Source organism: Accipiter gentilis, chromosome 21, assembly GCF_929443795.1.
Source record: "Accipiter gentilis chromosome 21, bAccGen1.1, whole genome shotgun sequence".
In the NCBI taxonomy this organism is placed as follows: domain Eukaryota; kingdom Metazoa; phylum Chordata; class Aves; order Accipitriformes; family Accipitridae; genus Astur; species Astur gentilis.
Window position 1 is genome coordinate 15,646,004 of NC_064900.1, and position 19,895 is coordinate 15,665,898.

At 42.0% G+C, this 19,895-nt stretch overlaps 1 protein-coding gene across 3 annotated transcripts in view; it reads right to left on the reverse strand.

Moving 5' to 3' along the window:
- The window catches only part of MPZL1 (myelin protein zero like 1), a 40,185-nt gene that overhangs the window by 10,740 nt on the left and 9,550 nt on the right, over positions 1-19,895 (reverse strand). For 2 of the 3 annotated variants that reach the window (XM_049824353.1, XM_049824354.1), the window contains exons 2-5: positions 12,521-12,681; positions 9,006-9,219; positions 4,204-4,336; positions 793-898 (exon numbers count right to left, since the gene is read on the reverse strand). In XM_049824353.1, coding sequence (XP_049680310.1) covers positions 793-898; positions 4,204-4,336; positions 9,006-9,219; positions 12,521-12,681 — 614 coding nt within the window. The remainder of the gene's footprint in view (positions 1-792; positions 899-4,203; positions 4,337-9,005; positions 9,220-12,520; positions 12,682-19,895) is intronic. The other variant, XM_049824355.1, reaches the window with a different exon arrangement.

Sequence of the window (19,895 nt, forward strand, 5' to 3'; positions counted from 1 at the left end):
AACAGGTAATCATATATTGCGTAGAAACCCTGTCTGACTCGTGCTCTCTCCCCTCTGACTAATTTCCCATGGGATGTTAAGTCTGGATAAGAGCCACCTTTTTCCTTCAAAGTCAGCAGAACTTTGCGAACAGCAGCAAGCACAAGACAAAGCGTGGCAATTTCAAGCCCACAAAAGTTGGGTGGCTCAGCAGAGGAGAGCTCTCAGCAGCAAGAGTCATCTTCAAACTGATCATCACTGGTCCGTGTTTGCACTGCTCTGGCTCATTTCCTTGTGGAGGAAGTACAATGCCACAGAGCATGCATCTTCACAGTGATGGGAGAGTAAGTAAAATTCCTCCCCGTTACAATCCTAGAACAGATCAGGCAGCTTTATGGGGTGATTACACATCTAGCAGCTAATGTTGTCTCTACATTAAACAGCTACCCACTTCTCACTCCTTATCCTTGCCAGGCTCTCATCCTTGCACTTCAACTACCACTTGTATATGTTAACACAGAAGATCAGAACCATCCTTTTTTATACATTAGTACAAAATGGGCATAAAACTCCATCTCAACTAATGTCAAGATGCTATTCTTTCAATTGCACTAAGCCTTTTACAGAAGGGTTCACCAGTCCCAGCTTACTGCCCATGCCTTGTTCGGAGCAGACGCTTTTACCCCCCAGGTCGTCATCACCTTAACAGAGAGCACCTAATTCATGTGTCCCACCCTGCCTTTATCTTTTCCATACCAACTCCCCCACACTCTGGGAGGATCCTGCTTCGGGAAGCAGCAGGAAGCAGTTTACCTGGTGTGATCTGGCGGGCATGCTGTTTACCAGACCCTCTGTGTCGGAGGGCGACTTCTGCGGAGCCTGCTTAACTGGTGACATCAAGCTCTCAGATGTACTGCAGCTGACGAGGTGGCAGAGCAGAGTTTGCACGACAATGTTCAAGAGGCACAAAAAAAAAAAAAAAAAAAAAAAAAGAACAGAAACAAAAAACAAGTGATGGCAAGATGAATGTGGCAGATTATGCCAAAGTAAAAATGAACATAATGGATTCTGAAATAAACACATATAATTCTCCATGTCTCCCCAGACAGTTCTCTATCCTTCCTCCCAGAGTCTCACTGGTAAGCAGCATGAAGGAACAACTATTAACATAGGACAGCAGCTCCTCCAAACCCCCTGTTCCCTAGATATTCCCATTCAACCCAACCTGTCTAAACCCATGTTTTCTTCACTGAAGCTTCAGACTCAGTTAACAGTGGTAAACAGCAATTATCTTCTAACTATAAGCTAAATAGTCCCAGTCACTGAGGCAAGTGTTATACCAGCGCTACAGTTAGACTGGACACTTGCAAGGTAATTCCTACCAAACTTGGCATTAGTTCCCTTGCTTTTGGTTAGGCTATGATCCCAAAATAATTCTGCCCACTCACAACAAACACTAGTCTCTGGAGCAATTGCTTTAAGAGTCACATACAACATGTAAGCTATGTGCCCTATTAGCTACTTGAATATCTAATCAGGCAAATGTTGTTTTTCAAACAAGAAAACTGTCTTGTGGTGAGAACCAACACCCCCAAAAGAAGGTTGCCAGCTTTCACTCCCTATTTGCTTCTTTTCCATCTGCTTAAAGCAGGACTGAATAGAAAACAAGCCTGTGACAGACAGAAAAATGAATACCACAGAGCTAAGTATATGAGCAAATGCCCTTAAACTTAACCTTAGTAGCGTCTGGGCAATGCAGTAATTGGTCTTTAAACGCTAGGTCTACCTCCTCATACCCAAGCACCCAGGAAAGAAAACGAGCTACCTCCTTGACAGCGGACACAGGAGTTCCCTTTGCTACCATAACCCTCTGACCACTGGTCATCCTTTTCCCCCAGTCTTTGTAGACAGACAGTGTACAAAGCAAGTACAGAAACAAACAAATGAGGACAGTGACATTAAGCAGACCACCTCCTCACAGGGAAATCGTTTTTTATCCTTTGGTAAGTCTAACCAGAGAAGACTTAGCTCCTCATACATGGAGCAGTAAGGAAAAAAAAAATACTACCCCCACTCATCACAGCAAGGGGCTTCTACTGTCTCAGAGACAAAGCAGCCCTTCTGTTACCAAAATGATGTAATCATCAATTGTTTGCCTTTATTCACAAAAGTCCTCAGATCTACACTATCTAAAAGTCATAATTCAGGTTTAAGCAACTAATGCACTTAGATCACTGCAAGTTTTCAAACATCCGAGCTGTCTGAGCCAGAGGAACACTTATAGGGAATTTACTTTTATTTTGACACAGAAAAGGGTCTTGATTTCCTGTGCTTTAGTCAATGCACTGGCAAGTTCACTGTTGGAAGAAATGGAGGGACACCATCAGAGATAAGCAGCAATCCCACCCCAGTTAGACATGAGACAATGAAACCCAAGCACCCAGTGAAATGCATCATCCCTTTGCCAACAGATTCCAGCACAAATTACAGTGAAGTTATGTTAGTAGAGAGCTAGCTGGTTAGTCAGCAAAGGAAGAGGAAATGTGTACACATACACACAGGTATTAACAGCAACCACCAACTTGATTAGTTACCATGGTGTCTAGTGGGACTGGAAGAGAAGACCCAGCCCTGCTACATTCCCAATCTGGCGTCTATATCAGGATCTCTGTAAGGAGAGGAAGGTAAGCAGGATCCGATCCCAGCACACCAAGGCAGAAAGAAAAAAAAATAAAAAAACACCAAAGTCAGAGCATGAACGGAGACTGTGGCCATGCAGGGGTTCCAGATGTCGCGCGGTGCCCCAGCCCACCTCAGTTCAAGGCAGAATGGTTATCTAAGAGTAAGTGCATCTCACCACCACCACCACACACTGGGTTAGCATCATGTAGAAGACAGTCTGTAAGTTTGGAGGGGGTCACAGCACACTTGGTTTCTCTTTACACATCATGCAGAGCTGGCATAGTCAGTGAAAGCAGTAATTAAACTCCAGAGATTACTTTCCCAAGAGAGTAGTTCAATCTACTACAAGAAATTACAGTGCATAAACTACTGCTCCAGGCTCAGCACCAGCATGTGTCCTTCAGCAGGAAGACACTGGAGAGCAGGTCACTGGGAAGCAAGGCAAGCGTACCACCTCACGCACACTGCTGGTGCATGACACTGCAGGCTTCTTTTCAGTTCTTTGGGGAAGGACACATGCAGAAAGGGAAAACCAGGCTTTCCACACATACACAGCCGCCTTTGCTATATTTAACCTTACCATTGGGCAATAGACAACTCAGTTTCTTTAAGCTCTCCAACTGGGAAAAGGACAGGGCAAAGTTTAATTTAGAAATCCCCACAAGTTTACTTTTGGAGTAACTTTCTTTTATCCCACAGGCAACCCAAAGAACCTGCAGGAAGCAGGAATATTTGTTGGGGAAAGAACAGAAGAAAGTTATAAGTTTGGGGTTTGTTTCTAAGACTACATACATAATTTTCATTCTTTCTTATAGAAGTAAATTACCAGCTAATTAGAGAGGAGAAAAAAGGAAGCACCTCCCCCACCAGCACCAAGCTCCATCACCACAGGACTCAAGTCTGCCTTTCTTAGTTCTTGTTGCTTTTTCATATACCCACTCAAGGATCTGTGCTTCACTTTGGAGTTATACTCCTAACACTAAAAACCTTGCGGGGATGGTAACAGTTAACAAAAAAACAGACAGTGAATGAGAATGGATGCAGAGTAGCTACTCCTTCCTCACTCTGAAGTGTGGTGATAAATGGGATTTTGGCAAGTATACCCCAGGCTCAGGAGCCAGACACCGGTAACTGAAAAATCCAGTCTTAATCTCGACACAGAGCATTCCTTAGAAGTGCGTGTGTGGCACTTCTCCTTTGGGGGCTGGGGGTGGTAGGGGGAAGCAGGGCTGGAGGGAAGGGCAGCAGACCAGAGCTAGGGGATCTTGGATTAAATGTTCTTAGGGCATATATGCTCGTGGCTGGGGATCAACTCCAACATGTAGTGATTTTCAGGTGCAACTCACGGTCAGTAGGGCTTTTCAAGCACAGTACAAAAACAATAATTATAGGCAGATGACCAGTGTTCCACGTGGGCATACCTTATCTCTAGCCATGGTTGCCAAGGCGTGGCTGAAACAACTCCTACCCCCCTCTAAGCCCTCCCTCTGATCCTGCTGCTGTTCCTCACATCATCCACAGGTGAGGACAGAGATCTCTTACCCAGAGTATCGTTTTTTAGAGTTGTTCTTTCTGATGACAAGACACACGACAATAGAGATGAGCGGTGAGAGACCTGTAACCGTACCGATGACTATCCCTGCCACCATGGCAATGGGGAACGCAGGCAGGCTGTCTGGGGAGAGAAGGGAGAAAACATTCAACTCTTCTGCATTCCCTGATTAACAGAAGTGCAAACCACAAACGCTCTTGACCTTGGATTCGTTTAGAGCAGATGGCACTAATGTAATATCCAGGAATTATAACATACAGCCTAAGTGGTAGTGATACCATGCAGTCAGCAGAATAACGTATGAACAGAGTGCAGAGTGTTCTTAATGTCACCACCCTTCCGAGGAGAGTTTATATTGAACCAAGAATTTTTACATGCCAGGGAACACAAGCAACAATGAGGACGACCCTGTCTCACTTTGTATCTGAAGGGGAAAAAAAAGTTACATTCATCTGGCAGTTTCCAGCAAGGTCCACAGGAAAAGGCAGGCACACTTGAAAGCAGATTTGAATGTAGCGCATTGCTAACCGAGTGCTAAAGGCTGGGTGTTCTCTGGGTAGCATGCAGCAGACAGCCTAGTTACTACCCATGGTCACTCTTAAGAGTCTTTATACATCATTCTCTTCTCTCAAAATACATGTCTATACATTCTTATAGAGTCATTCTTTCCCTTCTTAAGTCAGAATCACTGTATGACACTAGAAATACACTTACAAGAACACAGTATTGCTTTACTCGTTTTCCCCAATATAATTCTGGGGGAGGGTAGGCCAAGAAAGAGCAGCCAGAAATAAAAGCCAATCAGAGAGCGAGTACAAAAGACTTACGACATAAAGAATATACAGCAAGAAACGAAGTCACTCCCCTCCCCCTGCATCATGTTTAATGCAAGGAACATCTTCGACCAGAGGATTTCTTACCAGAGCCCATGCTACACTAGCTACTTGCACCAAATACACATGAATCAGCTCAAGATCCAACAGGTAAAACACCTTATATAGAAAAATCTTTCTCAGATACCTGCATCTGACCATCGCAGAATCATTGAGGTTGGAAGGGACGTCTTGAGATGGACTAGTCCAACCTCCCTGTTCAAGCAGGGTCAGTTAGCACAGTTTGCTCAATATGCTGTCCATTTTGGTTTTGACTGTCTCCAAGGATGGGAGGAGACTCCACAAGCTCTTTGGGCAACCTATTCCAGTATTCAACCACAGTAAAAATGTGTTTCTTATGTTCTGACAGAATTTGCTGTGTTTCAACTTATGTCCCTTGTCTCTTGTCCCATCACTAAGCACCACTGAAGGGCCTGGCTCAGACTTCTTTAGATCCTATCAATGTACATAAACACCTGGTAAGACGATCCCCCTGAGCCTTTCTTCTCTTTTCCAGGCTACACAACCCCAGTTCACTCGGCTTCTCCTCATATGAAAGGCAGTCCAGTCCCTTAATCATCTTAGTCACCCTTTTGCTGGACTCGTTCCAGCAAGGACCACAGACCAAGCTTATACAAAGCATTCCCAGCAAGCCTGCAGTCTGTAGACCAAGCCCATTTTGACATATTTATCTAGAAGGTAGCAGCACAACACAGCACCCTGAAGCACGGGCATCATACTAAGAAACAGGGCTTACATATAGTACTGTTCATTTTGAGTTTAGTGACTTTCAGGACAAGGGCTACCTGATCTCTAGCCATTTCACTGATCATACCACCATTTGGCCGAACATCACATCAGCAGCTTTCCTAGCTCTCCAGTGTTAGGTGCCAATTCATAACAATATGGTAAATCAGAGTCTCAGTAAGAAATTAAAGATGAAGACATGAGTGCCACAATTTAGAGGAAGACATCCCTTCTTTCCAGAAGCTTTAGGCAGCCCAGAGATCCATCTGCTATTAAAGAAGAGAATTCTACAAATGGTAATACTTTTCAGGTATGTAAGACTGAGCTTGAGTTTGAGCCCCATGCAAAGATAAACAAATTTATTGAGGCATATAAGAAGTAAGAGTTCCCTAGTTTCTGTGCTTTTTCACCTTTCCAAGTGCAGAAGTAACTGTCTGCAAAAGCATCAAACCAGACGTGCATTTCTGTTAGCAGACCAGCTGTTGCCCTGTACACAAGAAAAAAACCACACACACTTTTTCAGGGCAAGAAAGTAAGCAGCAATTCAAAACTATAGGGCAGAGTGTCTGCTGAAATAGTGATATTAAAAAAATGATAGTTTTGTCATTTCTTTGACTCAGGTGGGGTTTTTTACTTGGTTGAATTTGAGTAAAGGACAGCAGTTATGTTCTGTTGACAGAGATTTTTAAGACCGAATAAAAAAATGCAACTGTTGGCACGTGAAACTAGAGTCTGGCTTTATTGCCTCTCAGAACATGGTCCAACAGCCTATAGAAAAGCTCACACAATTTTACAACCACATAGTTCAGCTGAAGAATGTCTCCCCCCCACGTTTTTCTTACACTTTTTAGCATTCCACAGTTACATGAATTCCTCATAAGTACTTGCAGAGCAGCCAATGACTTCACTGTAACAGACAGTCCCAGCTACTCAACCAAACACCAGCTCTGAAAGTATATGTTTAAGTTAATAGCTTAACACAAGCCAAAAATCCAGCCTTTCAAAGAACCCTTTTCACTAAATATCACCATAATTCAAAGCAACTTCCGTTTTCGCTGAAAGTGTGTTAGTATCAGTTTTATGAAATAGGCAGGAAACCGAAGTTTTCCATTGCTGCTAAGTATAAAGATTTTCATTCGACAATTCCAGTTTTTTCTCCCATGAGAGTTCAGATCAAATATGGACTACCTCCAGATAACACAAGCTGTCTTCAACACAGTGTTAAGTACCTTCCTATTACAAGTCGCAGCAGCCTAATGTAAGGACTTGGAATTCCCTACAAATTTCTGTCATTTAGGCTTTGAAAGTACTGCTTTCCAGATTCAGATGCACTAGTGAAAGAACAGTCTTGCTTCTCATCCCTGCCAGTAGGATTCTTCCAATGTAGTTGATGGAGCTGTTTGTGCAAACACTATGTAGATACTGCAGTGAAAATCAGCTGAGTTAGCTTGGCTTGGCAATTTTACACAGTTAAGCCAACCCGGAACTTATTAAATGTTTATTCCAAAATCTAAGGCTAACCAAGCATCCATGAGATCATTTAAATGTTTAAAGTATGTATGTGGCTTTGAACAGTTTACAACACCAGACATATGATTCAGAGCAATTAAATATATACATAGTAAAAAAAAAAAATACGCACAAGAGTAAACATGTACTTATTTCAATTGAAAAAAATTTCTCCAGCTCAGTTCAGGATGAGTTACAACCTATTACAAGAGCAGTCCTTTCAGGTAAAGTCAGAATGCAAGACAGCATTACAGCTATAGCTTGAAAACCTGTTTTCAAGGTCTTCCTAAGAATTTGAAGACAATCGTTGCAGCATTTTTCTGATGACGAGAAGTATATTGCCAAATACAGGGTTCCCTTCAGAAACAGTGAGATTCTCTTGTCCAGATGCTCCACCTATGGGGAAGCCGGCATGCAAGTCTGTTGAAAAATATCAGCTGAATTAGTGTACTGAAGTCAGTCTTCATTTGCTTAACCTGGGTTAAAATCTGAAGAGGCTTTGCCAAGACAGCCTGACTTTGCCAAACCAGCAGTTGCTTTACTGCTTCTTCATAGAGATTATCAATAAATGTTAAGAAAATAAACTGACCCTATTTTATATAGACTTCAAACTTCTAAGAAACAGAAAGTTCTAAGTGATGGTGGGACCTCCAGAGGTCCCATCCAACCCAAACTGCTCTGTGAAGAGAAGAGTTAGATACAGACCTTACCTACGTAAGTACATGGGAGGACATCACAAGCAGGGGTACACACCTGTTACAGCAGCAGTATCACTCTAATTAAAGCATACACATAGATATCTTCCCTAACATATTAAAATCTAATGGAATAGATGTATCAGCACTGCCATTTATGAATTCAACATTTATTCTTGTCCTTATTAAATATAAATTTGGGAATCTGATCACTGTAAGAACCATTTCATTGTAGGAACAGTCACACTTTGGCTGACCTCCAGCTCAGCCAGAACAATCAAATGTTTTGGATGGCCAAGGGAAATAAAGAGCCAAATTGACATACAGAATATAAGTGCTCTTGAACTGTGATCATTGTTACCAAATGCGAACCAGAAGCCTTAAGTAACTGCAAGTAGCCAGCTCTTGCAGATTATAAGGGTCACCATGGATACTGTAAGAACATCTGAATAAAAGAGACTGAATGCATGTCCAACACAAACACCTTCGCATGGAAGACAGTAGCATTTCACTGTCAGTATGTGCTTGGGCCAGCTTATTAGTCTTGTCTTCCAGTACATATACTTGATGGGTTCCAAAAAGAAGGGTCTGCCACTTTTTCTCCTTGCTTCCCGGATTTCAAAAGTCAACCTAACCCTTGATACAGTGTAATACAGGAATAAAATTCATAGGACTTTGAAATGAGAAGATGGGTTTTCATTAAGGCTTCCATCAGCTTTTTCTAATACTTGTTAAAAAGCACAGGAATTAGTGGGTATAGAGGAAAAGGGTATGACATTCAGTTTCTTAAACAGCTGACAGAATATCGGTTCGATTAGTAGGACCTGGAAGAAAACAATCAAAAAGATAGTTGTTCCCTCCAGGCTACTCACCCACCCCCCCAAGAAGAGTGATAGAGAGACAGAAGGGAGAAAGAAGGAGAAAAAAAAAAAAAAAAAGGAAAGAAAAAAAATCATATAGGGTGAATACCTTTCTCCACAACTCTAACTCGGATTTCTCCTGGTTTGACAACAATGTCAGGTGGGTTCTTGACATCGCAAATGTAAGTGCCGTTGTCCCGGAACTGCATGTTTGATATACTGATAGAAGCATCTTTCTTGTTAAGATCTCCAGCCCAAGTGATCCTGTCTTTAAACGGTATGTCCTTTCCAGGGTATGGCTTTCCATTAAAGTAATAGAAAAACTGTAGTCAAGGAAAAGAGGATACAAGAACAATGCAATTAGAGATTACAGAGCTACCATGCTTCTCTCGCTATTACAGCATTCTCCCAGAATCCACTTTCTTATACACAGCTAGTATTTGAGATTTTTCTTCCTCCTGCCTCACCACTTTAGTCTGACTTGTTGCATCTTGATCACATAACCATGCTATGTGGTTATATATACATATATATATATCAATCATACTACCACAACAGACTGCAAGTTTCCGTTTTCTGTTGGTTTTGTTTTGTTTTGTGGTTGGATTGTTTGGGGTTTTTCTTCCTGTTTTTCGAGACACAGGGTTTTGCAGACAAGGAGGTGCGGGAAAGAGAAAAAAGCTGGGAATTATTAAAGGACAGAACAGTTCTGGATCACAGCCAGCTGCCTTTCAGGCACAGGAAGCCTTCTGCCTCCTAGTAGGAAAAGGATATCAAGTTTCCTACCTTGTGTTTTGCTGTGTGTTACCTGCAACTACAGCACAGCTAAATTAACTTCTAATACCCTCCTTCCCTGCACCCCCCCAAAAATCCCATAAGCAATTCAGAGTGTACCTAGCTGTTCTCCAGAAAATATAACTGTTTCCCAGTTTTTAGGTGACTAAGTTGCACATTGGCCCTGGACTCCCTAGACATGACCAAAAATCCTTGAGGAATGAACCTGTTTAGTACAGTATAAGGAGAAACTGTGTATTTCCTCACTGTACCTGATGGAAATTGGAATTTACAGCAGTAGAAGTGCATAGACTTCTATGGGACAACTCTGCTTTCAAACCTATGGGACATTTGAACACTGGCCATAACCCTAAGAGAGGGATCAAGGCTGTATTGCAGGAGCATATTCATTCTTAATTTCATATTCTGAAAGAGAGCGAGACAAACTTAACTCAATCAAGAATCGACACACACTCTCTTCAGTTCAGTCTCCACAGCATGGTTCAAGAAATTTAAGACAATATTCCTGCTTCCTCTTTCTACAGCCTTCTTTACAAAGCAGTCTCTCTCCTGCAGAACAGACTGTCTACAAGCCAGTTGTCTTTCCATTCAAGTCATCTCCAATCTCTTTTCCTGTTCCTACCCTTGATTGGAGCCTGCCATTCCAACATCCTCTCTATCAGACCCACTCTCCGAATATCAGGCCTGATCATTTGGCAGCACAAATCTTGTCCAGATCAGGTATGTGCACATGACCATCTGTTGTGCTGCAGTCAATCTGACACTTATTTGTTGCCTACAGGCTAGCAAAAATCCAATGAACTATCTCATCTGGTAGGAAGTCTGCTAGCACACAGTCCTCTGTCAACCATTCTGAGGACATCTGCATCAGTCTGCAGCATTTCCAGTTGGATTATAACTTTTAGCACAGAGGCACTGCATTATCACACCCCTGTGCATGGGGGGAGTCATCCAACTGGAAGTCTAGAAGGCAAGAGGCAGATTCCTCAGCTCTAGGAGTCCTTACCTGGGGGAAGAGAAACCACAAAGTAAAATATGTCCTGAAACACAAGCGAAGTGACTCAAGCCACTCCACGCCTATGATTAAGTGATCTAACATGAGACTTCTTTTGAAACCTAAAGCTGATGGGTTTAGACTGGTTTAAGCCGATTGTGAAACTCTGCTGTAATCAGATGTTTCATTCACGCAGAGATGTCTCTATAGCGGGCATGTAGAGGGGGTAGGGGACAAGCAGGGGAAGCTTTCAGTCAAGTCAGCCTCACCACATGGCCCCAGGATTGCCAGTGCTAATTCTAAAGAGGCACAGGACCATCCTTCTCAGGAGAAGCAAGGAGTCAGCTCAGACATAAGCTGATCATGTGATTAGTCTTTCAAATTAACGCCCACCAAGTCATGCAATTGACATGACTTGGGTTCATAAAAAAATCTTCCCTCTATACCTCCCCCACCCCCTCAAAAAAACCAGGGAATTATCATCAGGTCATGCTGGGTCACTTCTGCTCAAAGATAATTTGCTTTTCTCTCAGTTGTGCTGATAATTACATCAAGGCAGAATGTCTAAATTGACTTCACTTCCGAAAAATGTTATGTCCTGAAGTTGTATTTCTACAATAAAGGGTTTGGACAGTGATGCAGAAAGGGAAGGGCAAAACAGGATATATGATGGATATTTCTACAAGGAGCGGAAAACATACAAACAGATGGCTTCTTTTCATGCATCCTGTTCAACCCTGGCAGGAAATATGCCCTGCTTCCTTAAGGTTTTGCCCAGCTACTGCTTTGGCTTCCCAAAGCAAAGAACTCCCTTTTCAAGACTAAACATTTATTCACCAAGAGTTCAGAAGCTGATTCTTCAGAGCTCCATATATTGAGCAAGATGCTCATACACTGTTTTGGATCATCTCTGGTCTGAGCATTGAAGGGCTCCTGGAGTTTAAATGATCTCATCTGCAGCAGAGGGAAAGAGGCAAACACTAACAGGCTGAGCAACGTGCTGTCCCCACATCTTTCCTGCTGCCCCAGAGTCTCTTGTTCTGCTTCCTCTGAATTCTCACTCAGGGCAAGGAATAAGAGGGAAGAAGTCTCAGAGAGCTCAGAGTCAGATGTGTACAGCTTACACAACAGAGGAAGACGACAGCTAACAGCCTACCTAAGCCACTTCTTTGAAGGTTCACACCCAAAGTATCTGAGCACACTTGGGCTCAACATACAGGAAATGAGTGATGGCAATTATTATTAGCCTAAGTTGCTTGGTAGTCTGATTTTTTACTTGTCAGATAACTAAAATATAAGGATGTAACTGCTTACTGATTTGAGCAATTCAATTCTCTTCTGAAACTAGGGAGACTGGTCTTATTTTAAACACTTTCAAATAGAGGCTATACACTACACAAACAGGAAACAAGCAACACACACAACATACAATGTAACACTGTAATAGCGGTAATTCAAATTCTGTGACTGCTACCATTCAGTGCACAGCTCCACAGCTCATTTCAAGTGCAAGAGGATACAAAACTTAGAAGATTCCTAGACGCTCATCTACTTCATACATACTGCTACCACACCAACACCCCTCTCCTCTGACTAACAAAGTACTAGTATATTTTACAGCCACTGCACACTCCAGTCTTTGCAGAGATCTAGCATACAGCAATACTTTTAAACAACTCTAAAAAAGCCCCCTTGAAATCACAGTGATGGAGACAAGAGACATGGAAGGAGGCTCCAATCCATATTTGCTTGCTCCTCAGAACCAACTAGAAGACCTCTGTACACTTAATCACAGCCTCCCGTCCCAGGTTTGTTCACCTACAGCCATTCCTTACTGAGATACGAGTTGCGGCTCCCTCTGGTTGAAAACTCCAAGAAACAGATGCTGCGCTGCTGATCACTTCCACAGATGTAAATGTGCATGGAAGCTTTGCATCTGTCCCATTCTCCACAAATATCTCCTCCGGTGTGTTGACCTCTACTGCTGATACTTTTACTGTATGGGAAAGGTAAAGAGAAGAAAGAAGGAGAACAGGTGGCATCAGTGCTGTTTCAAGAATCAGGAAATTGAAGTGGTAAATGTTCATTCATATCACATTGCCTGTAAGGGGAAAACAGAAGAGACATCAACAACTCCTACAAGTGTGTGCACAGACATTGCATTATACCTGCAATACAAACAAGTATAGAGCAGGCCAGTTCACTTCTCTTTCCTAGTATTATCTGTTACAGGACGTTTTCCATCTGCAGATGTTTCCTGTACAACAGCTTGTGGAAGTTGATTCTATGGTGAAAAGGATGAGTTTAAAACTCTTTCCTACTAGCTGCCAGCAGACACTGTAATAAATAAGCCCCATTGGAGGAACTAACATCTTGGACCCAACTATTACTCAGTTTCCTCTCTGGCTCACATCTTGTTTCCCATCTCCAGTTAGATGTTCCAGGTAGAACAAAAGCTCACCTCCAGAAAGCTGAGGAGTAAACCTCTCTGGCTCCCAGCTACACTATCTGCTTCTGCTCTCTGGCATGCTTCAAGGTCTTCATGTGCAAGACCTCATAAATAATCACTCAGCTATAGTTCAGAAGCATGAGAGTAGTTTCATTTTTTTTTCTACCATGAGGCTTATGCACAGCCAAAAGAGCAAGTAGACCACAACCATCCCCCAGATTTAAAGTAATCAAGGTTAATATTGTGCTTGTACTGGTAGTTTTCCTACAGAAAGTGAAATTCGGTGCGAATCGGAAAACCTGTTGAACATACTCTTTACCTGGCACCTTTAAAACTGCAAAGACACTATCCCTATCCAGATTTAAGCAAAGAATGAACGTACATTCATTCAAGTTTATGTTACGACACAAAGCGTGATCTTGTGACATCACAAAAGAATGTCTGTCAGCATTTGTGTCACATCCATGTGAAAGCAAAAATCTTGTAAAATCACTGTGCGTGGGTGTGCATGTGACATATGCCGCTGGTAACTCAAATGTAAGTTTTGATTTTTATTAAACCACGGTTTTCAGCATAGAGATGGTACTAGTAATCTGCTTCTGATCACATGATTCTATGTTTCTGGGCTACAACATCTTAAATTCAGGGCTTTTCCTCCCTTATTAGAAGAGGAAAGCAAGCCTTCCTGCTTCTTCAGTATCTTAGCTGCTTTATTTCTCAACTTTGAATAAACTAGCTCTTGAAGTAGGCAAGCTGAAGAGAAAGATTCCAGTCGAAGACAGTTTAAAAAAAAAAACCAACAAAACAAAACAAATAAGAGAAACTCACCTACATTAGGCCTTAAATCATGGGGTTTATGCTTTTAGTCAGCAAGAGCTACCAGGCCAGCAGCCTTCAAAAGTTAGACAGCAAGCTTCTTTCAAGTGATATGACCATCCTAAGGTGTAGATTTGCCATAAACCAGGTTATTTTATCAAATCTTAAAATCAAGCAAAGCCTATGCTCCATAGAGAATTTTAGAAACCATCTTTGACATACGCAACTTTAAGCCTCGTTTCCCAAGAACACAAAGCTCACGTGAGCTGTGCCACTTCCCGTCTTCCTCTCTCACCCCAAGACTACTGGGTCTATTGGGCAACTCCAGCTGACCAGCTGTGGCACAGGACCACAAACACTGCAGACAGCAGCAGCTGGTGCTGCAATACAGACCGCCTGCAAGTTCTGGAATCTGTACTTCAGTCAATTAGATGGCCAAACAATGAAAGAGATGAAAACACCCTGGCCATCTGGGTACACCCAACAATCACTATGTGCATAGCTTTGTAGGAACCGCTGCCTCTCACTCAACCAGCATGGCAAGCCAGGGGAAGGCAGAGCACATGCCCAAGGGACACAGAATGAGTATGCAAGCACTGCAGGGGTGGGAGAATTAAGCATATCAGTTTAATTATAATAACCAAAACCAACAGAAACCACCACTCATTCACTTTATCATTCAGAGTCCACACTGTTCACTTCTTAAACTCACTAACTCCTCAGTCCCGTCAGGTTATCCCTGATCCCTCAGATTCCCCTGTCATCATTGCTCTCATTTCAAATGAGTGAAAGAGAAACAGCACCCTAAGGGAGGGGGATTTTCATCAAGAGGTTGTATCAGAGCTTCCTTTCTCTTGTACGTACTCTTGACTATGGGCCAAAAAATATTCTTTTGTAAATCAATTACCAAATATTTATTTGGAACATACAAAGGCTTCTAGCAATTCAATGAAATGAACTCAGAACTGCTGTGCTTTATGTATTTTTTTCCAGCTAATGGAGTAGAAAGAAAAAAAAAAATAAAATCCATTGTTTTGAGTCCAAGCCACAGAACAAGCCACCCTTTCAGGCATAAAACAAGCAAGATGCCCTCAGCATTTGTGTAGGAGGAAAAGAGTCTGCACAGACATTGTCTGCTTGTACATGGTACGGAGAACTCCTTGCCACACACAGGCAGTGGGTAGCACAGATCTGCTTAATCTAAAGAAGTCACTGTTCTAACTCACCAGCAACCCATGAGAGAACTGTAGCAAAGCCAGAGAAAAAAAAAAAAAAAATCCAACTTCTCCCTACAGTCTGGGAAGACAGGAACTGTGCAATCTTGTACAGATATTTCCAGCAAGTCCTATTGTTCTCTCAACTTCATGTTTTTCTTTTCTCATTCTCTCCCCCCAGCCTAAAAAAAGTCCCTCACTTTATTTGTTCTTTCAGTGTGCACGGCTTCAAAAACATTTCTCCTGCCTCTGTTGTCTTACAGCATGAGACATAAGCTTCTCAAACCTTAATGTGATTGTTTGGAAGTGGTAAAGAGGCCATAATATTTTACATTTATTCACCCTTAGCCCTCTATTCTCATACTCTCACTGATATGGTGGCAGTTCCCACTACCTTGAACTCTGTGGCCTCCTCTGCCATGATAAAATCCACATGAACCATCTCCAGCTCTAGCTCTTTTTCTTCTCTTTCCACATCTGCCAGGATTATATCCTTCTTCCAGCTCCTCCATCTATTTAAATACTTTAGTTGGAGAAAGTTGAATTTTGAGTCATATTCCAGTCACACACACACACTGCTCCATTCCCCAAGCTTACTCAGCCTTAGTTCCTCTCAAGAGGAAAAAATTCATCACAGGAGACAGAGAGAAGAGAGCTTTAGAAAGGGAAGGTCTGCATGGTACATAGGGCAAAGGTAAACATTTGCTCTTCTCCCATAGATCCTCCTTGATCCCATCACCCTGTCCAACTGCCCGTAGCCCCAATATTTCCCTCTGAATATCTCTTCTAGCCTTCAATTGCTTTAATTCTTTTCAGCAGAAAGACGTTTATTTTCTCACCTACCATCAAAATCATTGGAAAAAACCCACCTGTGCCTCTTCGGCCATTTCTTTTTCATCTCTAGTGTTATTGGAGCAATTTTACTCCAATTACATCAACTCTCACCAGCTAAATTTTCAGCCCCCGCTCTTCAATGAAAAGACTGCATTCCTCATCTTCCTTCTCAGACAATCCTCCTATTCTTGAAATAGGACATGACACTCATACTTTTATTAACTTACTAATCTTACTACTCTTACTTACTAATCTTTTCTTATTGTTCCCATCATGGGTCTTCTTTCTTCATCAATGCCCTCTCTGTTCTCATGTCTCTCTTTCCTCAGTATCTTGTCTCAGGTATCTCACCTGCAAAACAAGTTCAGCTCCCATCACTGCACTGACTACTCAGATCTGTGTCTCTGCTCAGGATCTGTCTCCTTACGTTCAAAGAACAGTCTCAGTCTGACATCTTTGTCAATGCTAAGTTGTCAGCTCACGATAAATGAGACTAAAACAGAGCTCATTTCTTCCCCCAGAGCCCTCCACAAATGCATTTATCACCATGGACCTGCCACATGTCTCTCCAAGTCATAACCTGTACAGCATCTTTGACTTTGAACTCTTCAGAGTTTCTAGCCACCCGATTAGCTGACACTGGTCTAAAAACTCCACTTTGTATCTTGCCCTTCATTACTGAGATATCCTTTTTGCTTTGGACAGATGGTCAGTAACAGACCAGTAAGTATCGCAGTTACTGGTAACCAAACTGCTCCAAGGGTGACATCAAGAAGAGGAAGACATCACATATGCAAGATCACTGCTCTCTTCCATGAATTGACTATAGAAGATGTAGTACTCAACATATGCATGCCCAGAGCAAGCATTATTAATTATACAGCATTGCTACCTAATCAACTTTGTTGACTTAATACTGTTTTAACTTACCTGCTGCGAATGAACAAGACCTTCCTAACTCTGAAGGCATAGCTCTCCAGTAGCTTAAGCAGATCTGAACATGCAGAGCTTCTTGATTTCTTCGTGATAACACTAGCATGCCTTCCAGGTTACACAAAATGAGTGAAAAAGCTGCATGTTTTCAGACAGTTCAGCCCTGGCCCAGCTCACAACCCCCAGGCACTGTGCCCTCACTGATACTTTTCAGACTGGCAACAATATACTGCTGTGAAATCACCCCTGTGGAAGAGCCCTTTACAGTTTCCAAGCAGGAAAGTATAGGAACATAAGGTTGTTCAGAATTGATAGCAGACAAGCATTCATAACCACAAGAGTTTGCATCTAATTAGTTAACCAAATTGTGGTTAACTATTTAGCTTTCAGTCAGATTAAGAGCAGTCAAGCTTACAGTTTTCACCAGAGTAACTTGAAAGACTGCAGCATGGCACTGGTAAGTGAATTTAACTGGTTATCTTTGAAATGGGGTACACCTTGATCAAAAAACTCTTAAAGAAGATGGTCAGTCACTGTCTACAGCACACTGATGGGAGTCCTCCTCACAGGTGTCCTCTTCAGGCCACCTTTGGCCAGGTCAGCTGAGACTCACCAAGTCACACGTGCTGGCAAATTAATCTGCACAGGAGACACAGCCTATACGACTGGCTGTCTTACAGGTCAAAGTCTGGATACTTCCCCTTGTCCGCTACCACTAACTGCTTTTACATTCAGTGCTATAACCTCGATTAAACACAATAATATAAAAATTATGGTCCACTCCCCACAAACACGTTACAAGGTCATGAGCTGACACGACAAGGTTACATGGGGTTATAGAGATTCACCTATGCATGCCACAGTCATTTAAATGACACCAAGCATCCAAGCACTCATCCATGTTTGCCCCCAACCATGTTATAGCATTGATCTCATCAGACTTTTCAAATCCACATTGTAGTACCTTCTCCTAAACACTGTCTCTCACACTTGGGAGGATCTGCTTAAAAACTGCAAACTTATTTCACTTCCTTCAAGCCTTCTTAAGTGCCTCCAAAACATTCGGTAACAGCATCTGTATAAATCCAACAGTGCCTAAGCTGCCAGTGCTTGGATATTAACTCCTACCAAAGGTGAAGTGGGGTTTTTCCTACTTTTATTTGTATCCCCTGGTTGCTTATGCTTGTTTCAGAATGGTTAAAAAAAAAAAAAAAAAAAAAGAAAAAAGAAAAAAATCTTTTGGGCAAGAATAGTTTTTATTCTACATTTTTGTATACAGAAATATGGCCCCCACTCTACTAGGCAAAGGTTGAAAATTTGGTTTGGTAGCACATCACAAGGAAATCCTTCCCTGCACTGAAGGTTTACACTAATTAACACACAGCTAATTAAAATTTCTTTGTAGACCATAGTCTCCACTGAGATCTTGGATCCAATGGAAAAGTTCTGCTAATTAAGGATATGAACACACCAAAATAAACTCGATTCCCCTGGATCCAACTCAGCTTGATGACTAGGAGTCCTAACAAACCAAGAATGCAAGCAGCTAACACTGTAATCACAGACATCTTATTTCCACAAGCGCAAACACAGCCTAAGTGGAAACTTTTATCAGATCACTAAATACTGGATGCTTACAGCTGCTACAGTTCCCATCCTACACTAGGAAAAGTGTTACACTCCCTTCCCCTTGAAATGGCTAGTCATCAGGTTATTAATTAAGACAAGCAACTTGCTTCATTTATCTTAAAGACACCTGGGAATACAGATGTTTATACAATTTATAAATAAAGTCTCTTATGGATGAAAGATCAGGAAATAATCAAAAAGTCTGATGAAAGAAAGATGAAAAGATTCAGACAGGCTGTTACAGGTAACAGGTTGATGACAGAGTCGCAGATCAGGAAAATGGAAAGAAATGCATTAATACAACAGAGTCTGAGCAGTTCACATTTAAAGGTGTCAATAAAACGACAGAAAAAGTCAGTGTATCGGTATGTTCAATATGGTTTCCCCAGCAGGTTGGACATTTCATCAGAAAGGAGGACGAGGGATTTTCTAATGACTAGGGGTCATAAGTCACAAAAACCCCACACTCTTGTGAAACAATGCTTTCATTAAAAAATACTCTTTGCTTTCACTAAGAAATACTCTTACTTAATGTCAAGTGTGTTGTGAAACATCAAAGTCTACTGTTAACATCACTCTCAACTACAGTTGCATGACATTTAGTTCTTTCTCCCACAAAACACAGTCTCCCTGTACAATCAGCGTGAAACTACAGCAGCAAGACCCCTACAAAACATTTCAGAAAACGAGCACAAAGTCATAGTCCCCTACTGCAATTATAGGCACTTATGTCCTCATAGGCCACCATTTCTTCACTGTAGATAAAACACCTGGTAGAGGAATCCTAGCTTTCATGTCTTAATAGACAGGAGTAGACATGCCCAAACCTTTCCTCTGAAACTCCACAAGATCGGTTAAAGGATCCAGACGCTGGATCGAATTTCCACACAAAGAATTAATTGACATCATTCAGCCTTAACGTGGAAGTGAAATCCATGCCAGCCATTCCACTCACAGGAGCAAACCATGCTGTATTTTGTAAGGACAACACACAAGCATTAAGGAGCCACATATGTCAGCGTAACAAAAAACAGACTGTCTGACCATCTCCACACCAGAAATCCATCATGGTGTTATCTGGTCTGAAGTCTCATTAGGTATATAGATATAAAAATGCATACATATTTCTACATACATGTTCTTGCATGTCATTGTAGTGGGTTGACCTTGGCTAGGCGCCAGATGCTCACCCAGCTGCTCTCTCACTGTCCCTTCCCAAACAGGACAGGGGGAGAAAATAAGATAAAAAGGCTCATGGGTAGAGATAAGGACAGGGAGATGACTTACCAGTTATCATCTCAGGCAAAATGGACTTGACTTGGGGAAAATTAATTT